This window comes from Humulus lupulus, chromosome 7, assembly GCF_963169125.1.
Source record: "Humulus lupulus chromosome 7, drHumLupu1.1, whole genome shotgun sequence".
NCBI classification, from domain to species: Eukaryota; Viridiplantae; Streptophyta; class Magnoliopsida; order Rosales; family Cannabaceae; genus Humulus; species Humulus lupulus.
In genome coordinates this window covers 74,148,903-74,175,980 of record NC_084799.1, presented here as the reverse complement: position 1 = coordinate 74,175,980, position 27,078 = coordinate 74,148,903, and the positions used below count along the sequence as shown (strand labels likewise).

The 27,078-nt window shown below is 37.4% G+C and overlaps 1 protein-coding gene across 1 annotated transcript; it reads right to left on the bottom strand.

Annotated features, from left to right (window-relative positions):
- Positions 1–958: 958 nt before the first annotated feature.
- On the bottom strand, positions 959–3,403 carry LOC133788295 (transcription factor MYB61-like). The gene is made up of 3 exons (XM_062225724.1): positions 2,950–3,403; positions 2,701–2,830; positions 959–2,603 (listed from the first exon to the last, which is right to left on the bottom strand). Exons 1-3 carry the CDS (start codon positions 3,080–3,082, stop codon positions 1,292–1,294), a joined length of 1,575 nt encoding a protein of 524 aa, XP_062081708.1. The 5' UTR covers positions 3,083–3,403; the 3' UTR covers positions 959–1,291.
- Positions 3,404–27,078: the final 23,675 nt, after the last annotated feature.

Genomic DNA, 27,078 nt, shown 5'->3' with positions numbered 1-27,078 from the left:
CCTCTTAGCTACAGTATTACTACTGTACATGCTTGATATACGTATATATACATAAATAAATTCGTAATAATTAACTTGGAACTAGTAGTTATATAGTACTGCTTGTAATTTATCTGTTTCTACAGGGCTTACTTAGCTTTCTCCGACGAATTTGATGGAGTGCTGAGAATTGAACTAAAAAAGTCTAAAACCATTTGTGTGTTAAAGGTGAGGGATTAGTAAGGAAATGACTTAAAGACTGTGAAAAGTGAAAAACATCTCAATCGGAAAGGAGACATTGATAGACACCCATTTAAAATATATGGTCCCCTTTAGAAATATTTTTTTTTGCATTAAAAGATCGATGATGATCAGAACGTCTACATTATCATGGAATTTGATTACGCGAGTTTTCAATGTGTGTGAAAAGGATTTAGTCATAAATTAAAGAGATATAGATTCCCATATGTATATATATATATATATGCATGTAAACATATAAATATATATTGATCATTATTGAAGTAGAGGAACAAAAATCCCAGGATACCAAAGTGTTTGGGATATATCTGTTAAAAGAGAGATCAGAAAGTCACCATCACCATGGAATTCCGATTAGAAAAAAAGGTGAACCACATAAAGCTAACTTTATATAAATATATATAATATTATTTTAATTAATTACTCCATGTTCCCTTCCAAAGTTAATCTTCTTACTGCTTTTTTACTTAATTAAAAATCACCACATCATAGAAATCCTTTTTGAAAGTTTTGACACGGTGTATGAAGTTACGATATTGGGTCAGCAACATGTACATAAATATCCAGAAAATATAAACAACGAAAAAGAGCTATATATATATATATAATAAGCTGAAACTGACAACACATTAAGCTCTCATTATGGGCAGGACTTAAATACCCTTATTCAGTAATTAAAAGAATAAATATTAACAAAACATTGAAAGAAAAAAAAAACTCAAATAAAAATCACAAATTAAGATATATAATTCGGTAACAAAAGCCTGATGAGAAAGTTGGGTATGATAAACACATTTACAAAAAATTCAAAAAAAAAAAACATTAATTTTCTATGGCACACACACCTGTAATTAAGTAACCCCAGAGAAGAGTATAGTACTGTCATTTTCCAAAGCCAACCCTCACCCCTAAGCTTCTTCAGTCTTCTTCTCAAACTGATCATATAAACTTCCGTAATATTCTCGTCCCTTTCCTCGCCCGCTCTCTCTTTCTCTCTCTTAACATATGTTTAATTAATAGTACAAGAAAAACACACAATATAAGTTTTGAACTAAAGGGTTTGTCCAAAAGCTACGGCAAGTCTCTGTAGATCTTTATTAGTGTACATTATTTCTGATGAAGCCGCTTGTAGCTGATGATGATGGTGATTATGCTCGTTCTGATGCCACGTGGAGTTTGATCCTGTAGTAAAGTGTGATTCTGGTTTCACAATGTTACTGTACAAAATGGGTTGAGAAGAGTTTTGATTATTACTAGCTGCTCCAAGGAGAAACGGGCTATGGAGATATTCAGACCATTTTATGTCTTCTGGGTCATCAGATTTTATGGTACCACTTTCGGGGACTAGTCCCCAAGAGAAGTTAGCAGCATTAGGAGGAACAGTAGTAGTGGCGGCGGCGGCAGTGGCGGCGGCAGCGGTGGTGGAGTTACTGTTATCAAAAAAGTTGTTACCTTGGCTTTGTAATTCGATATTGCAGCTACTGCTACTACTTCCATTGTTGCTGAAAGTACTAGCTTCCCAATTCTGGACTACTACTCCGTTATTGTTGTTGACTTCACAAGAAACCGTTGAAGGGTTTTGGTGATCAGATAAGGGGAGACTTATGGAGGGCTTTACACGTGGATTCGTCGGTGATGATGATGATGTTGTTGATGATGGTGATGATGAGAAGATTGAGCAGCTCGAGACTGGAGGTGGGATGAGACTACTAATCATCTGGTGATGATGATGATGATCATGCTGCTGCTGCTGCTGATGATGATGATGATGATGTACTGGACTCAAATTGTTGGAGTTTGAAGATGGCGGCGGCCTAGTAGAAGTCGTGGAACTTTGATTAATGTTGAAGCAGAAACTAGCCATGCTGTTGTTGTTGTTTTGATCCTGAGAAGACGACGTCGTACCATAATTATTGGAGTGGAACGAGAAGTAGCTAGCAAAATCAGAAGGTCTGCAACTACTGGTCGTGTTTGACACTACATCTGACTTTTCTATGAAGAATTCTTGTGTCGGCGGAGTTGCGGAAGAGACTTCCAATAGTGGGTAGCGATCAATGGTGATTGACGGTTGTGACTCGGCCAGATTCAGATGATGGTGGTGGTGGTGGTGATGATCATTGGATAAGGTTCCTAATGAAGAAGCTTTAACAGTAGAATTATTCTCATTGTTGTTATTGCCAGCTTTGTTGGTCATGGAGGAAGCCTTGTCCAATTTACCAATGTCATTTTCCACCTCAGATAGTGGCTTGTGAGTATTTGGGTCAATCCCTTTTTGCCTCAGTTTCTTCTTAATGCAAGAATTCCATAAGTTTTTAATCTCATTATCTGTTCTTCCTGGTAACTGGGCTGCAATCTGTGACCATCTGCAAATTTGTAACAGTACCACCACAAATACATAAGTACCCATAAATGAATTTCAACTCAAAATGTCCTTTTTTAAAAGGAAAAGAATGTGATTACCTGTTGCCAAGAACTGCATGAAGTTCTATTATCAAATTCTCCTCCTGTTGTGAAAATGGGCCTCTTTTCAAATCAGGCCTCAAGTAATTTATCCACCTTAGCCTGCAGCTTTTTCCACATCTCTGCAGACCTGCCAAAATAATTAATGATATTATGTAACTAATTTCCATAAAAATACATAAAAATAGCGATGTATACACTTATAGAAAGTAGGTGCAGCATTGATAGTAGTGATAGTAGAAGGAGTACCAGCTAGCTTAGGGACAGAGCTCCAGCAGCCATGTCCATGCTTGGTGATATAATTAAGAAGTTTTTCATCTTCTTCTGGTGACCACAGCCCTTTTCTGAGCTTCTGCTTGTAACAACAAGAGTGCCTCCCCATGTGGACTCCCAACCCACCTGAAATGCTGGCACCTTACGTTTATTTTTATTTTTTTAAAAGGAAAAAAAATTCAAGAGGAAAAAGAAAAAAAAAGTGTGGGCAAAAACTTTGTACAGACTTAAATGTGAATTGTCAGCAATGAGGGGAGAGAAAAACTAGAGAAGAGACTGCTAAAAAGAGAGAAAGAAAGGGGCTTTAAGTTTAATTAGTTTCCTTCCTAGGCGATGTGGGATTTTGGTGGAAATTATGGAGAGAGAAAAAAGAGGACAGAGAAAGAGATAGGGAGAGAGAGGGAAAACAGAGAAAGGAGATATAGAGAGGTTAAGAAAATGAAATTGGCAGCCTGGTGGGGAATCAAATTAATAGGGGTGGGGGGAGCCTCAAAGAAAGACGTCACATCCCCAAGAGAGGGATGACCTTTGTTTTTTTGAATTATAATTATAATAATAATGTTTCATTTTCGAGAGTTGGCTTAGGCTTTGGGTTGGGTTGGGCTGGGTTGGGTGCCTTTCAATGGATGATTTCAAGTCAGCGTGAGGCCCCACGGGGCACCACCTTCATCATTAGTGAACGGTCCTGATGCAACCTCATGCGTCTCTCCTCCACACCCCACCCCACCCCATCCCCCTTAGTAAGATTAGACAAGAATTATGGTGTATATTTTTTGAGCTTCTTTTAATTATTTGACTTTGCCTAGGTGTCTCTTCAAGGTTCGAGGATTTTCATCAAACACCTCGGAAGCACAAGCAAGCACTACTAATGATAATTTTTAAACATATATATGGAATTCAATGTTATCATCAGCTTTTTCTTCTTTCTTTCTTTTTCTTGACCTAGGCTTTTTACAGGATATTTTCAGTGATAGTGAAACTCTAGGACTTCAGAGTACGTTCATCTAAAGTTGTTGGTACAGAAGGGTGTTTGTGTGTGTGAGTAATGAAAATGAGCCAATATAATTAAGTCCACAGAGTGGCTATTCAATTTATGGAAAATGACAACTTGGGTTTTTATTTTCTTCTGTATTCAATTTTTTGCAAAACCCAATTTCCTATCCAAATTCTACCTCAAGATTCCTAATCCAAAATCAGCCATGGGATTTGGGTAAAGGGTAATTTCTCATGGAGTAAAGGAATGTCTCTAACTAGTAAATGTGTGCAAAATTGGTCCCCCTTGCATTAAATTAAGGATAACATTAATCCATATATGTTCTCTTGTTTTTAACGGAGGAAGTATATATGTGAAATATTTTATACTCCATTTGTACTATATACCTTTTATTGACTAACTTTTGTATGAGATGCTTCCCATAGATTAATTGATTAATTGACTCCGCCTTTGTTAGTTTTCCTTTATAGCTCTTTTGCTAATTTTCTCCAAAAATCATGATTACTTTGAAAAGTTTCACAACTAATTGCAATCACCAAATAAACATACCAACCATATTTGAGTGAAACAAATATTGTTGTAGACATCGGTTTCTTCTTTCTCAAGAACTTACACTTTTTATTACCCATTTTCACATGTCATAAACCTCAATTGTTTTCAAATATATGACCATTAATTCATTTGAAAATATAATTATCTTAGATATATATATTTAATTATCTCCTCACTTTCATGAATTCAAATATAATGGTATGACTATTTACACTTTTAAAAGTAAAATACTTGAATTATAAAAGAAAAAGCAAACTGATACACTCCTTCTTACACATAAACAATACGACAATCACAATAATGTAGTAATTGTCCTTTTATTTAGTTAGTATGCATTTCTGAAAGTTGAAGGGAGACAAAATTAGACGAATCATTACAAACTAATATGTTTTTTTTACTAAATATTGCAAAATGTTATTGATAGATAGAATTCTCTTACAAAAATCAATTTTACATATTTTAATTTTTTTCTTGTTACGAAGTATGTATTTGGATGTGTCTGTATATTATATACGCATACATCCCCATGTTTTATTAGGCATGGCACTTATATTCTAGGCTTCTGGCTAGCTAAAGAAGTTGTCCATATGTGATTAATTATGTAAATATATATATATAATGACATTATTCAAGCATTTGAAGGTTACTTATGCCCTTAATAATAAATTTGTACACTAATGATGAGCTAGACATAAAATTTGCACATATGCCCTTAATATTAATACTTGCTCCTATATCCAAAATCACTCAATAGTCGTACGGCACAATTTACCAAATGTTTTTTTTTTTTGAGAGAGAGAGATGTGTAGTACATATTAATTTCAACTTGAACTCGAGTAGGATGACTCATAATTTGATCGACAAATATATTTATGTGTTTGTCAATGTTAATGTCACATCCACAGTATAATATGATTTTTTTTTTAATCCCTAATATTATAAGCAAATAACAGCTCATTTCTGTTAATTATAAGAAAAAGTAATTGTTTGAAAACTATAATTCTATTTGCCTGTGAGTTCAGCTTAGGTACATATGGGTGACTTAATTATCTCTAGTTATATTTATTATAGACAAAAGTACTAATATTCTTCTATAAGCCAGTGATCTTTGTTTTGACACTTACTTTACCAGAACTAATTAATAAAACTATCTCATGATTCTCATTTTTCTATGGTCTTTTTTTTCGATTTACTATTGATCGTGCTAGAAAAAGCTAGAACACACCCTCGTCAAACCGATGTATACATAATTGAAGCTCCATTAATTATCAAATATTAATCGCAGATAAAGCCAAATCAATTAGGTGACAACTAGGGTACATAATCAATTTTGATACCATTGCATGAGTATAATATAAATATAATAATATGCTAATTTAAACAACTTAAATTAAAGGGCATCATATATAATATTTATCAGCACTTGGAAATTTCTTTATATATGTATATTTATATATATATATGGAATGATAACAGTGTTTATGGTTTTTTTTATCAATATTGGTACTGTGAAAAGTTGGTTTGGATAGTTATAAATTATAATTTTTTATTATAGCAGTGTATATTATAGTTTCAAAAAATTTCAAATAATTTACGGTGCTGGAAATAAGGTTCAAATAGATTGCTGCATGCGTGCACTCAAAAACAGACACGCGGGGAAAATTCAATTATTTAAACTTTATTTTCAATATTATAAATTATTCAAAATAATTTGAAAATTTGTAAAATATTCTAAATAACTACAATATATATTATAATAATAATAAAATAAAATTTATAATTATCCACATGTCAAAAACAACTTTTATCAAAACCGTAATTTTTCCTTATATACATATATATATATATATAGATACATACATATCTTTGGAAAGATTTGTGAAATTCTTACCTTAGAATCTCCTTCTGTCAAATGAATAATAAATTATTTTTTTAATGTGAGGATTTATGCATGGTACTACAAAACATTATAAAATATTATATTGCTATATTAACAAAAACATGCATTCAAAAGACTTATTAATGGCTTCGTGACTAGTTAAAAATATTATTATTTCGTAAAAACACATTCCAACCTTTAAAAAGAAGCTAGCTTATCATCTAAATACTATAATAATTAAACCTAAATTAAAAACTATAGTATATATAATAACAATCATAATTATAATAATAACAATCATACCTTTCTGTAATAGCCTGTCTCTTTGCCCTAGCATTATGAAGCTTCCCCTGGCGTTAGCGATGTCTTAATTCAGACATCCAATAAAGACATTGAATATTAAATGAGAAGATGCTTTTGTAATCTCCATGCCTAATCATGGGCTCCCTAAGCTTATCTTATAGTACCACCCATATGAGCTGTTCTGTATATGAAGTCAACTATATATTCTTACCCTTAAAAAAAAAACTTATATATTTTTTACAAATAAATGTTTTATTCTCTTCATCTTTTTGGAATACATATTATATATTTATGTTAAAAAAAGTGTTTGCTTTGCTGTCAATATTTCTTTTTTTTCTTCCCTCTCTTTCATTTAGTCAATTGTATATATATGTTGATTTTCTTGTTTTTTTTTTTTTTTTTGCTTTTTTGTTTTATCTGAAATAATGCCACATTGTATATTCATTAAAAAATTCATCAATTTGGGGTTTATTATTATAATTGTACGTTTTGATTTAAATGATAGAATCAAAATTATAGGAATTAGTACTTCTTAACAAGGGTTACCTAATTCATATTTAATATAATATTTTCTCAAGTCATTTTTATATTTCTTTATTATTAATTGACCAAGTATAAAAAGCAACTACTCCTTAAGCAGCCACACATACAAGTTGTAAAAGCTTCCATTTTAGGGTGTAGTGAATCTCTGTCTTCTTCACCTCAAATGATTGACTTGGCATCTGAACATGCAACAAAGTAAATATTTATTACTTAGCTCACTTTTTTTTCTTTGTTATTTTCTCTTTGCCTGCATATTAATGTGTTTATATATATAGCCCTATTTTCTTCTTATTCTTATATGGTTTTCATATTATTTTTAATACAACTGTTTCCATAGTACATTATCTCAACACCAAGGCCAAGAGACTGTACGAATGTTGGGCCCTTAAACACGTTTCACAATTATAGCCAAACAATATGCTTTGAGTCGACATATCTAATCCTCAACGTCCCTAGTAAGTTAAACTAAAAATAATTAGAGGGGTCAATGTATAATTTATATTAATACGTTAATATATCTCTATTAATTATATACACACTTACTCTATTCAAAACTTATTACAATTTGGAGGCCCCTAAAACCAGCTCCCTAGATTATCCATAAAAATTTGCAAATAAGAGAGAGAGACAGAGAGAAATATATCAATTAATCAGGACTTAATGTTAAATATTATCTATAAAATAAAATAAAAATTAAGACAAGAAAATAAGGTTTGTGGGGGCTTAGGGCCATGCCCTTATTAAATAGCTAAACTTGCTTGCGATGTTTTAAAAGGTCCACCACATAAGCGCCGACGACATTGAAGGGTCCTAGTCCTAGATGATCTCTATTTGGTAACTTTTTAGCAACCATTAGATTATATATATTTGAAAAAACAAAAAACAAAAAAAAAACCTTAAAGTCTATAGTATTAGCAAACGTGGACTTGGTAATTAGGATCATCGAATTACTTGTTTTTTTTAAATACTAATTATTGAGGTTGTAATGGAATATATCATAAATAAGTGGAGTGATCTCTTCTATTCAAGAAAATTCATTATCTAATCTAAAAACATGCTTAGCTAGACCATAATTAAATTGTTACCGATATAGAATAGAACTACCCAAAAACTTAGACAATAAAATCTTAATTCAGATAACAAAAATCCTATCTCATATACACAAACAGACTTATCAATTCATTTACTTATTGACCTATTGCATATATATTTCTCAACATCAACTTATATCAAAATTATTTACTAGGTTAAATATTTTCTTTTTGAAAGTAAATCAAATTACAAAGAGAGCGGACATGTTTATACGGAGTAATTATATTTACATGTGAATGGAATTTCATTACATATCTTAATGTTTATTGTTATTTATATATGAAGCTGTCATTAGTTAATATTAGTATGGACATAAATATTAACTTAAAAGCATTCTAGTATTACTTATTTCAAATGAAATGCACTTTAAAAAATAGAGGTTATATATATATATATATCTCTTATATATAATAAGTGTGTAGATAACAGAAATTTTTTGTTTTAACGGTTTTTTAATTTTTTAATGTTAACTTTAACAGAATATTCTTATATTTAACACAATATTCTTATATTTAACGTTAGTTTGTAAATACTTAAACTTAAATAAAATAAAATAAATAATTTAAAAAAATTAAAATAAGATATTTTTGAGATATTTTACAATGATAATTATTTAAAAATAATAAGTAATTAAAAAAATTAAAGTATGATATTTTTTTAGATATTTTACAATGATAATTATTTAAAAATAATAAATAATTAAATAAATTAAAATATCATATTTTTGAGATATTTTGCAATGATAATTATTTAAAAATAATAAAATCATATGTTTTATAACTTAAATAAAATTTAATTAAACTTAAACTCACTTATTAGAATAATATCATATTAAACATATAATATAATCTACTATCAATTAGCAACAAATTATTTTTAAAAAAAAACTAGCAAGAAACTTAAATTTAAAATCTAAGTATAATATTTAATATTACATTAAACATATAATATATAATTTCTTATTGTCACTCTCAAATTAAAAAACTAAAACAAACATAAATTTAAACAAAAATAAATAAATTATTTAATTAAAATATGATATTTATTTGAAATTTAAATGACATTAATATAAATTTAATAAAAATAATTAATAAATTTTATAAATAAAACTAAGCAAACATACCTATTACACGTTGTTTGTATCTAGTATATATATTTATATATTAATTCTCACCTTAAACATTTATGTGAAACATATTAGACCCAAATTATTATTAAGACGATTATCAAAAAAAAATATTATTAAGGCAATTTAAGAATTTTTTATATTATTTTTATAACAGTTATCTACTATTTTATAGTATTTATTCATTTTCACGTTGGACATAACCTAGAGTTATCTATTATTTTAATAAATCTGACAAAATTTAGATACACAACCGAACATTATTATATAGATTTCCCACACAGTTACGTTACATTTTTAATTTTTCAATAATAATATAAAAACAAAATGAAATTCTCTTTATCAAATCCTGTTAGATAAATATCTCAGGACACAATGTCTTTACTGTTCGCTTAAACTCTCACTCTTGAGTCTTTACAACAAAATATATACATGCATATGCAATAAAATGTTAAAACATATATTAAAAAAAAATTATTGTGGCAACTACTTGAGCCTTTTCTAAATAATAAATTTTCTAAATCTCATTTTAAGCTGATCTATCTAATAAATATTTCAAAAAAACATATAATACATATTATTTTACAAGTTTAATTAAAATTGCTGCAAAAAAAAGTATAATTAAAATTAAATAAAATAGTTCTGTTCTTTAGAACTATATATTATCAATTCGTTGAACTTGTGGACATAATTATAACTTGATTACATAAATATTTTTTTTTGTTGAAGTGAAAATATTTCTCATTACATCTTTTATAGTAATAAAATTACTTTATCCTGGTCAATATTATAATTATATATATAATTATAGATATTTACTATCATATAAATGCGTAAAATAATGACTAAGAATAATAACATTCTATCTGAAAAGTAATAATTACTAATATCTTTCTTAACTCATTATTTAGATTTTAAGTTATTTTATATAAGGATCTCAAAAGATAATTTTTTGTTTTATTAAACTCACTATTTGAACCAATTTAGATTAAAATATATATCTCCTCACTAATTATTGGACTCTAATATAATTTTATGAATTATAGAGATAGAATTTTATTTCAAAATTAATTAATAAAAAATACTACGGATTTTTGCAGCAAAATTATATTATGTTTATAGAATTTGGCATTTAAATACTAAAAAAATTACGCGAAAATACCAAAATTTATTAAAAATAAGTAGTATTTAAATATCCAAAAAAAATATCTAAAATTACTAAAACGTTGTACCTTTATTGTCCAAACAATTAAAAAAATTAATATAAATATATTTTAAGTTACAAAAAAATTAACATAAATTAACTCAAAAATTAAAAAATATAGTCTATTTAATAAAAAATATTTTGATTATAAAAAATATATATATATTTAGCTAAAAAAATTTTAAAAGAAAAAAATTATTAAAAAACTTTAATATAATAATTTTTTTTTACCAACTATCAACTATTTTCATTAAATAAAACTATACTTTAATTTTAGAAAGGAATTTGCATATTTGGTACCATGCACATAGTTTTGCAAAGCATCAATTTGGTCCCACTATTATCAATATTTCTCACTTGGTACTCTCAATTTTGCAAATTAGTTAAAACTAGTACATTTTGCTCAAATTTGGTCAACAAATTTTTCATGATGACTAGATTACCCTTAATTAATGAATTAATTACTTTTAATTTATTTTTATGATTTGTTTATATATTTTAATTAATAAAAAACAAAACAAAAAACATGAATGTGTTTAACAACAATTTTTTTTTTAAAAAATTTATACTAGATTTAACAACAAAACTTCATCTTCATCTTCTTGCTATTCTTTTTCTTTACTTCGTATCAAAATTTAATCAAACCCTTTTTGTTTACCCAAAAGAGGATGATGATGACGTGGCAAGGATTTCTCACACGTGGTTGACACGTGGCAGAATTAAAGTGAAAAGGTGATGTTCGGTTATCAACCAGCTGCACATTGCTTCATCAAGGTTGACTTTTTGGTACGACCAGGCTGGTCGTATGATTCTGTTTATTTCTTTATAAGATTATGATCTTGTAATAATTATACTGATTATTTCATCTTTATTACCTCGATACACGGATATTAATAAGAGTTAAGGCCTGATGGCCCATGTAACCCCCTTTGAGCCTATAAATATACATGAAATAGCTCAAGGAGGGGACTTTTGATCTTTGAATCTTTTTCTTGAATATTGAGAGAGAGAGCTATAGTGCAATTATCCATCGTTTTATTATAATTCTCCCAAAGTTGTTGAAACTCAAGAACCCTAGTTCTTTGATCACGGCTTTGAGACTCAATATTAATAATAGCACTAAGTGGACGTATGTTATTACCATTCTTTGGGGCCGAACCCCTATAAATCGTTGGTGTTTTCTTCTTTACCATTAGATTAAACTCTTAATTGTCGTCTCATTTCCTGTCGTATATTTGACTCTGTGTCGTTGGCCAAATCGAGGGTCAACATTCTGGTGCTTTCATTGAGAGATTGATAAAAAAAATGTAAGAAAATCTAACGGCGAAGACATCCAAGAAGGCTAGATAGATCGCTGGCGCTGCATCATCCCAACCTCCTCCCCCAAATGTAGCTGAGAATGAACCACATTTGGAGTTTGAAGAGGAGGAGTTAGATTCTGAAACACTGAGGGCAACACTGGGAGTGTTGCAGGACGAGTTGGCTAATCTGAGGGAAAATCAAGAGAATGCTACGGAGACAATGGCGATGCAGCAGAGGGAAATTGAACGCCAGCGCCAGGAGCTGAGTGAGCGGCAGGCAGACATGGATCGTCGGCAAAGGGATGCCATTGCCGCTCTCGTAGCAGCCATCCAATTGGCTAGGAGTCAGGCTGTGCTAGCCTCTCAGCCAGATCAGCCACCGAGTGCACCGCCTCAGAGGGCTCCCAATCCTAGTCCTCCCCTCCAGTCGGCAAGCCCTCAAAGGCCGGAGCAGCCACCTGTGGCTCCGGATGATGTCCTAGCTAAGGATCCTGAGCAGCAACCTCCCTCTCAAGCTGGTCGAGGCAATCCCCAGCGCCCGAGGCAGAATAGGGCCGGGCAGCCGCCCTGTAGCCCTAGACGCCCAGGGGATGAAGAGCCAAATCTACCGAGCAGGGGACAGCGTCCTTCTGCCAACAGAAGGAACATCGAGTCAAGCTCTGCAGTCAGGGCCCCCCCACGGCATAACAATGCACGGGGACCCAACGACCAGCACAGGCCTCCCCCTGACGCTCGAGAAATGCCAGCCCGAGGAGGAAATAGCGTGAACAGTCAGTCACGCCGTAGTCAGCAACAGTTTAGAGATGGTCATGACTATAATGAAGCCGATTTCGGCAGAGGAAATTCTGATCAGAGGAATGAGGAAAGAGGTGGATGCAGAAGCCCCTCGCCTAGAGAAAATAGGCCAACTAGCCATAACGCTGGGGGGCAACCCAGGCAGCAGAATGTCTTTGATCGGCTAGGAGTTAGCGAGCAGAGACGTAGGGATGACGACTTAAGGGACGTACTCAATGACTGTCGAGAAAGGCATGATGAGTATGCTCCCCCGGCATCGGTCTCCCCTGCGATCCCAGAAGCGGTTCAAGCTCAGATTGATGCTCTGAACCAGGCAGTACAACAGCTGGTTGGGGGACGAATGTCCCATATAGAGTACGATAGGAGGAGGGGCACTCCCTTTGTACAAAGGATTGCTACAGCTGAAACCCCCAGTAAATTCAAGATGCCAACACTGCCGAAATTTGATGGGTACGGAGACCCAGTATCTCACATTAACAAGTTTGAGGTACAAATGGATATACAGGAAGTCTCGGAAGATGCTCGCTGCAGGATCTTCCCCGTGACACTATCTGACACCGCTCAGGAGTGGTTCTTTAAGTTCCCTCCTGCTAGTATAGTATCTTGGGAGATGTTCGTAAAGGAATTTTATGGACAATTCTACGCGGGTCGCATACACCCCACAAAGGCCAACCAGCTGGTCGAGATACGCCAGAAGGAGGGAGAGCCCTTAAAGGAATATGTCCAACACTTCATGCAAGCAGTAGCTGGAGCCAAGACAGTAGGCGATGAAGGTAAGATGATGGCTCTAACTGCTGGGATTAGGCACCATTCACCCCTCTGGAGTAGCCTCAAAAAGAATAGGGTAAGAAGTACCCAGGAGTTTTTGGATCGGGCTGATCGATATATCAAGCTCGAGGATGTGATTGCCAATGAAGGGAAATCCCCAACAAAAGACAAGGGGCCAAAGGAAGAACCTGCCAAGGCCGCCAATGGGTCAGAAAAGCCCAATGGCAACGACAAGGGCAACGGGAATGGAAATGGTAGGAATCGTGGAAAATGGGCGAACAATGAACCCTCAACTTCTGAGAATAAACGCCCCAAAGGTAGTCAATACGAGCCAAGATTCACCAACTACACAGCCCTTGTCGAAAGCCGAGCGGAAGTCTACCAGGCGACAAGCTCCAGCGTGCCTTACAAAAGACCCGCACCTATAAGGAAAGATATCTCCAAGAGAGATACGACAAAGTTCTGTCGTTTTCACAACGACTACGGGCACGATACTAACGAATGCAACTAGTTGAAAGATGAGATTGAGTTCCTGATTAGGCAGGGACATCTAAGGAGATATGTGCGAGCGGTAGGAGGGTCTCAGTGAGAGGCTCAAGGTGGCAACGAGAAGGCACCTCCACGCCAGCGCTCGCCACCTCTACAGCTAGCTCCTGTGGCAGGCACTTTACTCACCATCTGTGGAGGCCCACACCTTGCAGGGGATAGTGGGAAGGCAAAGGAACGATATGGTCGAATCCTACGCCACAACTAGGACATCAAGATGATGATTGTGGAGGATCAAGCACCAAAGAAGGCTCGAACAGAGGAGGAATTAATAACCTTCTCTGAAGACGATGCCCAGCACGTACGATTCCCACACTCCGATCCGCTGGTCGTGGACGTGTAAATTGCCAACATGATGGTGAAGAGGGTGTTGGTTAACACAGAAAGCTCGGTCAACATCCTATACAAGTTTTCACTGGAGAGAATGAAGTTTTCCGTCAAGGACTTGGAGCCATGCAATCAAACCATCTATGGTTTTTCCAGCGAAGGGCTCGCCCCAACTGTGTCGATTAGGCTTCCAGTTACAGCAGGTACTGCACCTGCTAACATGACATTACTCACTACTTTCATAGTAGTTGATTGTCCTTCGGCATACAATGCTGTAATTGGGAGGCCAATTCTGGTCGACCTACGAGCCGTCACTTCGATTTGGCACCTTGCCATGAAATTCCCAACAGACGCGGGGGTAGGATGTGTGCTGGGAAATTAGCGGGAAGCAAGGGAATGCTACAATGCCTCGATAACCAAAGCAAAGAAATGTGTGTCGAGAGATGTTCCCGGAAGAGAATTGCAAATGGCAGTTGATGTTCAGGCCCAATCAGGTGATAATGTCACCAAATAGGGTGTTTCCCAAAGTGAGGATAGAGACTTGGATCCTCGCTTTGGGATTTTGAGGAGGAAATAGGTACCATCGAGGACCTTGAAGAGGTCCAACTCGATGATGAAAATCCGACCAGGGTTGTGAAAGTCGGTAAAAACTTAGAGACAACAACAAAACAAGCACTGGTGGTGTTTTTGAGGAAGAACCAGGAAGTCTTCGCCTGGTCGCACAAAGACATGGTTGGAATAGACCCTGCAGTCATCATCCATGTCCTGAACATCGACAAAATTTTTCCACCAGTGCAACAGAAAAGAAGGCTGCTCGATAAAGATAGATCGAAGGCCCTAAAAAAGAAGTCGAGAAGCTGAAGGAGAATGGGTTCATCAGGGTGGCGTTTTATCCATTGTGGGTCTCTAATCTCGTGTTAGTTCCCAAGCCGAATGGCAAATGGCGAACATGCGTGGATTTCACAGACCTCAATATAGCCTGCCCAAAGGATTGTTTCCCACTCCCTAGGATCGACCAACTAGTCGATGCTATTGCAGGGCATGAGATTCTCTCTTTTATGGATGCATACTCTGGGTATAATCAGATTAGCATGCATCCCCTCGATGAGGATCACACTAGCTTTCAGACTGATACATGGCTTTACTGGTACAAAGTAATGCCCTTCGGTTTGAAAAACGCTGGTGTGACTTACCAGGGACTAGTCAACCACATGTTTAAGGAGCTGATTGGCACAAACATGGAGGTCTATGTCGACGACATGCTGGTCAAGTCAAAGAAGGCAGAAGGTAAAATAAAGGATTTGCAAGAGTGCTTCAACGTCTTAAACAAATATCAGATGAAGCTTAATCCCCTCAAATGCTCCTTCGGGGTAGGATCAGGGAATTTCTTGGGATTTATAGTTAACTCGAGAGGAATTGAAGCCAACGCCTAGAAAATCAAAGCCCTGATCAATATGAAGTCGCCAGCAAAGATTAAGGATGTTCAAATTTTGACCAGAAGAATTGCCACTCTATAGATTTATTTCGAAATCAACGGACAAGTGTGTTCCATTTTTTAATCTACTTAGAGGCAACAAAAAATTTGAATGGACAGAGGAGTGCGAGCAGGCTTTCCAAGCATTGAAGACTCACATGGCGCAACCACCCATCCTATCAAAGCCGGTCGATGAGGAGACTTTGTTTGTCTACTTGGCGATTACGGAATATGCTGCAAGTGTTGTCTTAGTAAGGGAAGAAGAAGGCGCGCATAAGGCTTTTTATTATGTAAGCAAGAGGATAATTGGAGCGAAGCTGTGATATCCACCAATTGAAAAGTTAGCCTATTGCTTAATTTTGGCCTCAAGGAAGCTGCGGCCTTACTTTCAAGCTTACCCAATCACGATTTTGACCGAATAGCCTCTACCGCAGGTTTTGCAAAAGCCAGAGGTTGCGGGTAGATTGTTGAAATGGGCAGTCGAACTTGGGCAGTTTGATATCTCTTACTTGCCATGAGCAGCGATAAAAGGGCAAGCCCTAACTAACTTCATTGTAGAGTTCACTGAACTTGCAGGTAGCGAGCAGACCGAAGAGCCTGAGTCTCAAAACCAACCTCCCTCATGGAAGTTATTTACAGATGGCTCTTCCAATAAGCACCATGCAGGCGCGAGGGTGATCCTGATTATGCCTGAAGGGCATGTATTTCACTATGCAATCAGGTTTGATTTCACTGCTTCCAACAACGAGGTTGAGTATGAAGTGTTGCTCACTGGATTACGACTAGCCAAGGACATGAATATAAAGGTACTCGACATCTACAATGACTCTCAGCTGGTGGTGAATCAAGTCATGGGAGAGTATCAGGCACGAGGTTTAAAGATGGTTGCCTATTTAAACAAAACAAAGGATATATTAGCACAATTTGACAAGTACACCCTTCAAGAAGTACCTCGTGACCAGAATTCAAACGCTGATGCTTTGGCCAAGTTAGCAAATGCGAAGGATGCTGATACTCTGAACATAGTACAAGTTGAGCGGCTATCTGCGCCAAGCATCCAAGCAGAGGAGACCACTCTGGTGATCCAGATGGCGGATACATGGATGGCATCATATGTAGAGTATCTGACGCAAGGCGTGTTACCAACGGACAAAAACAAAGCTAGGACCCTCCAGCGACAGGTTGCTAGGTATATCCTGGTCGATGGAATCTTGTACCAAAGGGGATACTCAATGCCACTCCTCAGGTATATTTCAAAAGAAAAGGCCAAAGAATTGATGAAAGAGGTACACGAAGGCCTCTGCGGGGACCACGCTGGGGGACAAAGTTTGTCGAAAAATATCCTGAGGCAAGGGTATTTTTGGCCAACAATGAATGAAGACTCGGTGGAATTTGTGCGGAGGTACAAAAAATGCCAGAGGTTCTCCAAAATCCAGCGAGTAGCCCCTAATGAACTAAAACAAATGCAAAGTCCGTGCCCGTTTGCAGTGTGGGGTATAGATTTAATCGAATCTTTACCCACAGGAAAGGGCGGCGTCAAGTATGTTGTGGTTGCCATCGAATATTTCACTAAATGGGTTGAAGCCGAGCCACTCGCAAACATAACGACCAAGAAAGTGCTGGATTTTGTAGTCAAAAACATCGTTTGTCGCTATGGATTGCCGAGGAAAATCGTCTCAGATAACGACACGCAGTTTGATAGTGATTTATTCACAGACTTTTGCGAACAGCATGGGATTATCAAAATCTTTTCTTCAGTCGCTCATCCCCAAGCAAATGGACAAGTCGAAGCAGTCAATAAAATGCTAAAGGATACTCTAAAGAAAAGACTAGAAGAAGCTAAGGGGGCATGGCCAGAACAATCGCCTGAAGTCCTTTGGTCGTACAGAACTTCCCATCGAATAGCAATAGGCCATACTCCATTCTCTTTGGCTTATGGGTATGAGGCCATGTTGCCCGTTGAGTTAGATCCACCCTCGCATCGTAGAATAACATACGATCAAGGCTCTAATAGCCAGCTATTGATGGAATCCCTGGACTTGATCGATGAGAAACGTGAGCAAGCCCAACTCCGAGTAGCTGCGTACCAGCAAAAAGTCGCCCGATATTTCAACTCTAAAGTACGCGAAAGAAAATTCAATGTCAGAGATTTAGTACTTTGAAGAGTTTTCTTAAACACCCGTGACCAGGCTTCTGGAGTACTCGGACCCAATTGGGAAGGGCCATACCAGATTGAAGAAGTCCTCCATCCAGGCACCTACAAACTTGCTCGCTTAAATGGGGATCTCATTCCTCGCTATTGGAATGGAGAACACCTGCGCAAGTACTATCAATGAACAATTCTTATTAAAGAATTGGCTTGTATCAATTTTACTTTTTACAAGTTATGAAAAAAGGTTGGTCATTTTACGTGACTGATCTCTTATAAGTGTAAGATCTTATTGATCACTTGTACAGACATGTTTTTTCCATTTATTACGAGAAATATAAGGGACTATGCGCAGCCAGTCATTCTTGCCAATTATTGTATTTATTACAATTATTTGCTCATTACGTGTGTTTTTTTTGTTGTATCATCGTTTTAATTCCTTTATTCTGAGCAGTAATATTCGAACAGGTTTTGGTCAAGGCAAGTGACTAAGGACCTAAAGCTCCTCAATCACCTGGGGACATATAAGGCATCTAGTAAGCAAAGCATATCGAAAGGTATGTAAACACATGAGCAAAATTAGTGAAAGCATGCTAAGGTACTTAGAGTATTTTTCAAAATTTTGTATTTTGTTAAATCAATCCAAAGTACTATGCTAAGTTCGGTCATGCGAATAGATGTTATAATAAAATGCAGGTATTATAATATCAAAAGGAATTCTTTTACACCACGAGCAGTGCCTGCTCGGATGTAATTGTCCAATAAAAAGAGAGAAACTGCCCGTGCATCAATAACAATTAAAACATAAATGAAATTGCTTTTACATCATGGCCCATAGGTCATGTAATTCAAAAAATAAAAGATAATTATGAAGTAGCCGGGGGATCTTGTGGCGATTTTTTTTGCTGATCAACTGCATCTCCAGCTTCTTCCCGGGCGCCCTCAATCCCAGTCGCTAAAGAAATCTCTGGAGACATTGGAATAGTTTCTTCCTCCAAGCAAGCAGCGCACCTGGCCAGGTCCACCTCCCTGATATGGTATGGAAGATAGGAGAAGTTAGCATTGGGGTTGTTCTTCCAAAACATGTAAAAGCACTCGAACGCCGCCCCTTCGTAATCTTCAAGGTTCCGGGCATTCTGTTCCTCCAATGCAGCAACTTCCTTGCGACTTATCTCCAGCTCATCTTGAAGCTTGTGGGTTTCCCGGTAATTCATAAGCGAGACCTCCTTGTATTGCTCCTTGGATGCATTGATCTTAGTAATACTCGCATCCTTCCTCTTCACCTCCTCTTCGAGAGAAGCTATCTTGGCCTCGGTTAGCTGCAGCGCCTCGAGGTGTTTTGCCTTAGCCTCCTTGAAGGCCTCAGTATGCTTCGCCTCGGCTTTTTCAAGAGCCTCGGTATGCCTCACCTTGGCCTCCTTGAGGGCCTCAGAATGTTTCGCCTCGACTGCCTCTAGTTTCTCGGCATGAGTAGCCTCAGACACCTTGAGCTGCTTGGTGTATCGAGCCTCAGCAGCACTAAGCTGGTCGCTGAGTTTCTTCTCAAATTGAACATTCTATGTCCTCAAAAACCGCCAGCCAGAAGTAAGGTTAAGCATCCCTTGCATTCAGAAAAAGATAAGGCTATAAATAGGAGCAAGTTAAAAAGAAAATCCATAAAGTACAATAAAGAAAACAGCTTACAGCGAACACTTCGTTCAGTGCGCGGCTGAGGACTTGGTCAACCCCCATAGAACCAGTCTCCTGGATTGCCTCCCAGCTGCGTCGGTGCTTTGTTATTCTCGACAGCCTATCTTCGGCTGAGTTGAGCACCATGCCCGTGAGGTCGTCTCCCGAGGCTTCTTCCCGACGACCAGCCGACTGCTGGACGGTGGATGTTGGAGGCGTAAGGTCGATTGGAGCTGGAGGAGGAGTCTGTCTGACCGGAGATGGAGGATCTGGGTTTGTTGGAGTTGGAGGAGTTGCCTCCCTAATAAGAGCTGGTGGAGGAGTTGTCTCCCTCATTGGAGTAGGCGTAGGAGTGTCGTCTGTTCGAGGCTTCTTCGCGGGATGATTGCTGCAACCCTCCCCAGACTGGCGCTTGTGGGGCTTCTTCTTGCTCGTTGATTTTGTGTACAAGTCAAAAGTGCGTTTAGCAGGCATGACTGCAAAAAAGAAACAAACGAACAGTCAGGCAATATAATAAAAGAAACTTGCTAAAGTTTAAGAAACAAGGACAGAGAAATTGAAAGTATAATACCCGAGCTACAATTACTGGTCGCTACACTATTTACTTTACTAGTGCTACAGTCACTCTCTGGCCTGAAGAAGTTTGAATTTAAAGCAGGAGGGTATTTAAAGTTGCCATCCCCGTTGAAGACGTGACAAGGGATAGGCAGACTATCTAAAAGCGTAAAATCAGTACCATTCTCGTCCGATGACTCAAGAATAGGCTATGTGGCCTTCTTCTTTCCCTTCCCTGGAGGGGCCGGTGCAGCAACAGGTCGTGGGGAACAAGTTGGTTCATTGATGGTCACCCCAGTTGCCCTCCTCGGAGGAGGTTGTGACACATCTTGTTACTGCTCGGGAACCTTAGCGCCGGTGGCACTCCCCGCAGTAGTTTCCCTCACATCCTGGTGAGGTGCTAGAAGGCCGACCAGTCTCAAATTGGCTTCGATGACCAGCTGTTTGACACTTTTCTCTATGTCGGTCATACTAGGCAGGAGGACTGATCGGACCTCCATGTCTGGAGTAGGGTCTGGTCGCAACCAGGGGCCTGAAATGCACTAAATTTCTAAGAGAAATGCAGGAAGAATCAAAGAAAAAAATATACGACCAGGTGTAACGACCCAAAATCGCTAATAAGGCTTAAGGGCCTTGATTAGTGTGCCAGGAGGGCATTAATGGAATAATTGTGATTTAAATGAGTAATTATATGTTTAGTAATGTTTATATAATAATTGATGATATTATGTGGTAATGCGATATGTATATATATGTGATAAATGTGAGAACCACATTATTATGTGGTAGGTTTGTAGGGCACGACTCAAGACGATCCTAGGGTCAGATAGCGGGGGAAAAGTCACAACGGGGCTTAAGATGTGACTTTGGACAAGTCAGGGGTATTTTAGGTATCGGGTAGTGAATTGGACTATCGGGTTATGAAAATAAATATATGGAGATATATTTGAGGTTAGGATGTCTAGGCGGAAATATTGGGGGATTTTACCATTTTGGCCTCGGGGACGGTTCCGGCACCTCGAGCCTTGAGATTGATTTAGCAATAAGATAGACTTAGGAAACTTTTAGAAGAAAATACAAACTGACTAAAACTTTTACCTCAGTTCTCTTTCACTCTCAATGAAAACAAAGGGAAGGAAAACACAGAAAACTTAAGGGAATCAAGCTGGAATTTATGAGGATTGAGGTGGGGATTTGGAGGCTTAGCTCAGGAGTAAATCAAGAACTAAAACAGGGTTAAGGTAAGCTTTTAATCTTCTCCTCTGTGGTTAGAATTCTGGGTTTTGGTTAAGTGTTGAAGCAAACATGGTTTTGATGTTTTAAGGCAGAATTAAGGAGGAAACTTGGAGACTTAGCTTGGCTTTGGCTTGGTGAAGTGATTCAACAAAAGAGGTAAGTTTCAACTCATGGTTTAGAGGTTTTAAATTGGATTTGAATGGCTGGTTTGAGTGTTTATAGCTCTTGAGTTTTAGAAATTGAAAAGAGAAGATTAGTGTGTGTTAGGCTGTGTTTTCTGTGGAATTATGCTGTTTAAGTCATGCTAAAGGAGTTGGGATTAATTGGTTGTGAGTTGGGGAGCTTTGGGATGGTTTAAGGTGAGGTTTCAAGCTTAAAAATGATGGGTTTTCTGGGCACGAAGGGGAGGGTCGCGACTCTGTTCTAGAGCGTTGCGGCCCTAGGATGAAAAAGGGGCCAAGGAGGCTCGGCCATGGGAGGGCGCCGCGGCGCCCAAGGCAAGGGCCGCGGCGTGTGTCTTGTTCAAGATAGGCTTGGTTCTGTTTTGAGGCTAGGGCCGCAGCCCTTGGTTGCACACATGAGTTTTGAGGGTTTTAGGCGCGGGAAAGTGGTCTAGTATGCTCGGGATTGGTTTCACCACCGTGCTTGGTGGAATTCGGATCCCCGGGAGTTAGTTTTGTAACCGGAAACCTATATTCAAGTATTAATGAAACCCTATACTTTGGTTGTGACTAGGTGATAAAGGCTTAGGCTCGGGAACGGATCGTGCTTGAGGGGCATTGCTTTTAATTCAGTAACTGTACAAACTAAAGGTAAGAAAACTGCACTTGGTTGAATATATGTGTCAAGACTAAGGGATCCCTATGGTAAACGCTTGAAACAATGGTATTATGCCATGCAAGCCATTTAGTGAATCAACGGTCTAAGGGTGCCAAGGATTTCACTAGTGCATAGGGTGCGGCTCGGCCATTGGTAGCCGAGGACAGCTTTTTATGCACTGAGCTCGGTTTAAGCGGGCCGGAGTCAGTGGGTTAAACAGAGGGTGCGGCCTAAGTCGTCGGCCCTGAATATTATGTGATATGAGTGTTATATGTGATAGATTGTATCTTGAATCTTATTGTATGTGCTGAATATCTGTTGTGGATTATCTGATGGGAATACATGCATAATGAGTTAATTGTCTGTTATCATTGGTTGAGTTGTATAAGATGTTTTCTTGCTGAGCCTTGGCTCACGGGTGCTACGTGGTGCAGGTAAAGGCAAGGTCAAATTAGACTAGCCTTGACTGGAGAGCTCAGCGAGCGGAATGTACATAACCAGGTGCTCGGCCGCCACGGTTGAGGTCTAGGCAAGGACGTGAAACCTGAAGACTGTCTGTTTTGCCTTAGCATGGCTAGTGAATACTCATGTACTTTTGGGAGTTTGTAAACTGATTCTAACTTTGTTTTCTTATGGGATCCCATGTTTACTACAGTTTAAATATATGAAATGAGTCTTTTGAGACCAAAACCCTTTTTAACCCTAGCTCTTACACGTTTAGTGACACGTTTTTGAGATAATGACTTGATTAGCGAGTCTTGCACCTTTATAAATACACAGTGTAACGGTCTTGGCTATCCAGGGTGTTACACCAGGGGTGCAAAGACTTTACCTCCTTGAGTGAAGGCCAAGTTGTTCGTGACCATATCGACAGTCAGAAAGTACTCCAGATGGTACTTCCCCACGTTCGAGATAAAAGTGGTGTCAGTCAGGAAAGTGTGAGCTGATTCCTGATGGCAGAAATGGAAGAACCCCGTGTTTTCTTGGTTGGGGTTGGATTTTAGGTCGAACAAGTAGTTGACCTCGTGTGGTGTGGGGATCGGCCACTTCTTATGACTATAAAGGATATAGAGCGCGGATAGCATTATATATCCATTTAGGGTGATTTGAAAAGGAGCGACCCCAAAATAATTAGCTACTCCTTGGAAAAAAGGATGGAGAGGCAGGATCGCTCCTGCCTCGATGTGATATCTAGACCAGGCGCTATACGCGCCTCTCGGTAGATTCGCCCTTTGGTCTTTGGTGGGTTGAACTAGGGTCACCCCAGGGAGCCCATACTTCTTGATATAATTGGCGATCATCCTAATCGTTACTCGACTAGGAGGGGCAACGTACCATTCGACATCTGGTCGAGTGGCACTTTGAAGTTGGGCTTGAGCTTGGATTCCTGGCTCGGGAGTATTCACGGCTCTACCGCTGGTCGAGGGAGTTTCCGCATGTGGGGCAGGCTGGTGTTCAGAAGGTTTATTTTTCTTTTTCTGGGCAGTGGATTTTACTCTACCCATGGCTGGAAAGTTTGACTGATGTCTGTTGGGTGGAGTTCGAGAGAAAGGGATGTCCGGAATAAGTAACGACGGCTGTTCTACGTCCACGGGCAGTTGAGCGAGCAGGTCATTGTCAATTGGTCTCTCACCTCCCCACGGATCTTGCATCAAAATCTGCGAACAGAAAATGGGAGATGAGAACTTAGTCTAAAGACTTGTGTTGAATGTAGGAATAATGTTGCTCACGTATAAAAGTTAAGTTTTTATACGACCAGCAGCATTATGGAAAAAACATGAAGTTTCTTACGAGCAGTTTGGGAAAATGGATTAAAAAGCGAAAGTAAAAAGTTTTTTTACAGAAAACTTTTTCGACTCCGAGAGGGCGGGAAAAACCCAGTTTTTCAACTAGCTTAAAAATTGAATTTTTACTTCGATTTTACGCCCTAAATCTACACTCTCGACTACCAAACTGACTCCTAACTCCTATGAAGTGTTATTTCACTACCTTATCGCGCATCGAACATACCCATTTACCCCAAGACAGTTTCAGTCAAGAACAGCCAAGAACTCAGACACGAAACGAGTAAAAAATGCTTTTGCATGGCAACATAAATGACTAAAAGGTTCGTAAAACTTACTTGGATGAAAGGTGGAGTCTGAAAGCGAAAGCTTTGAGCGTCTGAACGGAAATTCCTTAGGTCAGCGATGAAGGCTTCTGGGATTTCCAGGCTCTGAAAGTTGAAGTTCTTTGGAGTTCTTGAGAAGGAGATGACAAGTGAAAAGTAAAAAGTTAAAACATGAGCTTGGGGTATTATTTATAATGTCTGCGACAAAAAAAAAGGAGTAATCATGAATTACCTTTTCCAAACATGGGGAACTGAAATAGCCTTCAGACAAGTTATTGGAAAGCGAAAAGACATGATTGGACATGATTGATTAATTTTTTCGAAGAGGCATGACGGCTCTGACAGGTTCTATGGGGCATACGAAAGGTCAATTTCCTAAGTTTACTTTATGCTGGTCGCAAAAAAGTAAACTTGGGGGGCAAATGTTTACCCAAAAGCGCTGCTGATGACGTGGCAAGGATTTCTCACACGTGGTTGACACGTGGCAGAATTGAAGTGAAAAGGTGTTGTTCGGTTATCGACCAGCTGCACATTGCTTCATCAAGGCTGACTTTTAGGTACGACCAAGCTGGTCGTATGATTCTGTTTATTTCCTTATAAGATTATGATCTTGTAATAATCATATTGATTATTTCATCTTTATTACCTCGATACACGGATATTAATGAGAGTTAAGGTCCGATGGCCCATGTAACCCCCCTTGAGCCTATAAATATGCATGAAATAGGTCAAGGAGGGGACTTTTGATCTTTGAATCTTTTTTTTGAATATTGAGAGAGAGAGCTATAGTGCGATTATCCATCGTTTTATTGTAACTCTCCCAAAGTTGTTGAAACTCAAGGACCCTAGTTCTTTGATCACGACTTTGGGACTCAATATTAATAATAGACCAAATGGGTACCTACCCTTAATTAGATTATTTTATATATATTAATGATTTTTATTAATTTTTTTAACTGGTTAGGTAATAAAGTTTGGGTATTTAAATACTACCTTTTAGTAATTTTGAGTATTTTTTTTGTAAAAATAATATTTAGATATTTAAATACTACATTCTATAAACATTGAGCATTTTTGCCGCAAATACATTTACATTGAATAATTAATATTTATATAAATGATTTATTATTAATACACTTATGAAACTTTTTTTTTCAGATACACTTATGAAACTCTAACACAAACAAACTCTTAAAAAAAGTTTACTTTTGATCATTGATGATCATAGAAACTTGAAACTTAGTAATTGTCTTTATGATCGGTATTTGTCTTTATGATCGATATTTCTTGATTAATATTCTGAGAATACCTTCAATGTTTGACCTAAATATATTGTTATAATAAATTGATTGTTTAGTTAGTTTAATTGTTAGTTCTGTTGTAACTAACTTAGTGTTGTTAGTTCTTAGTTTTAGGTCTAACGATCTAAATTTTGTTCTTATGTTTCATTCATTTCCTGTACTCGTATCTTATAAATAATAGAAGTCCTTGCCCTAATCATTTATGATCAAGAGCCCTTTTTTTCATTTTTACTCTCTAATATTACCTTCTTACATAGTATCAGGCCTTCTCTTGATCTTCCTTCATCTTCCACTTTATTCTTGCTTTCCTTCCCCTCTCATCAATGGCGGACGATACCATTGTTTCTCAAGATTCTACAAATCCCGCTCAATCCACTGTCCCAACCCCTCCACCCCCTTCGCCTTTATTCTCTGCTTTTACACCCTTCATCGAAAATTTTCTCTTCGGGACCTTGGTGACTTGAATTTTTTTTCTTGGAATTGAAGTCTTTCACTCCCCCTGGACAACTTCATCTCTCTTAGTAAAAATATATCAGAGATGTTCTCATTGTGAAAATTATGCTTCACTCCAAGCATGCTTCAACTCCAGGAATCGTCGACAAACCATTGTCTCAGTTTGATGGCACTCTCTTAGATGATCCAACTGAGTATCGTAGAGTTGTTGGCTCCTTGCAATATGTCACGATGACTCGTTCGACAATTCCATTTACTGTCAACCGTGAATGCCAATTAATGCACCACCCAACTACTGTTCACTGGCTTGCTGTAAAACACATCCTAAGGCATCTAAATGGCACTCAATCTCATGGTATCACCTTATTTGCTGCTTCATCTCTCAGAATTTATGGATACAGATTGGGCATCCAATCTAGATATATGATCAGCGTAGTACAGGAGGCTACTGCGTTTTCCTTGGCGACAACATGTTTCTTGGTTCTTTGCTAAGCAGCAAGTGGTCTCTTGTAGCAGCACAGATTTAGAATACCGTGCTCTTGTGAATGCCGCTCCCGTGTTAACCTAGTACAAATATTTGTTCTCTGAACTCGGTCTCAACATTCTTTCCACTCCTATAATATGGTATGATAATATTTCAGCAGCCCAACTTGCATCAAATCTAATGTTTCATGCCAGACCAAACATATAGAGATAGACTTCCATTTCATCAGAGATATGGTAAATGAGAAGGAGATCTTTATTCAGTACATTCCATCTGAAGACCAAGTTGTTGATATTCTCACTAAACATCTACTTGTATCTCAGTTTTCTTCCCTTTATTACAAATTGACTGTGCTTCCAATGCCCATCAATTTGAGGGGGATTGCTATAATAAATAGATTGTTTAGTTAGTCTATCTCTAATTAGT

Coding starts and splice junctions, on each gene's coding strand:
- LOC133788295 (XM_062225724.1), bottom strand. CDS start 3,082: ATGGGGAGGCACTCTTGTTGTTACAAGCAGAAGCTCAGAAAAGGGCTG. Junction 2,831..2,949: donor CTCTGTCCCTAAGCTAGCTG/GTACTCCTTCTA, acceptor TTATTTTGGCAG/GTCTGCAGAGATGTGGAAAA. Junction 2,604..2,700: donor CATGCAGTTCTTGGCAACAG/GTAATCACATTC, acceptor ACAAATTTGCAG/ATGGTCACAGATTGCAGCCC.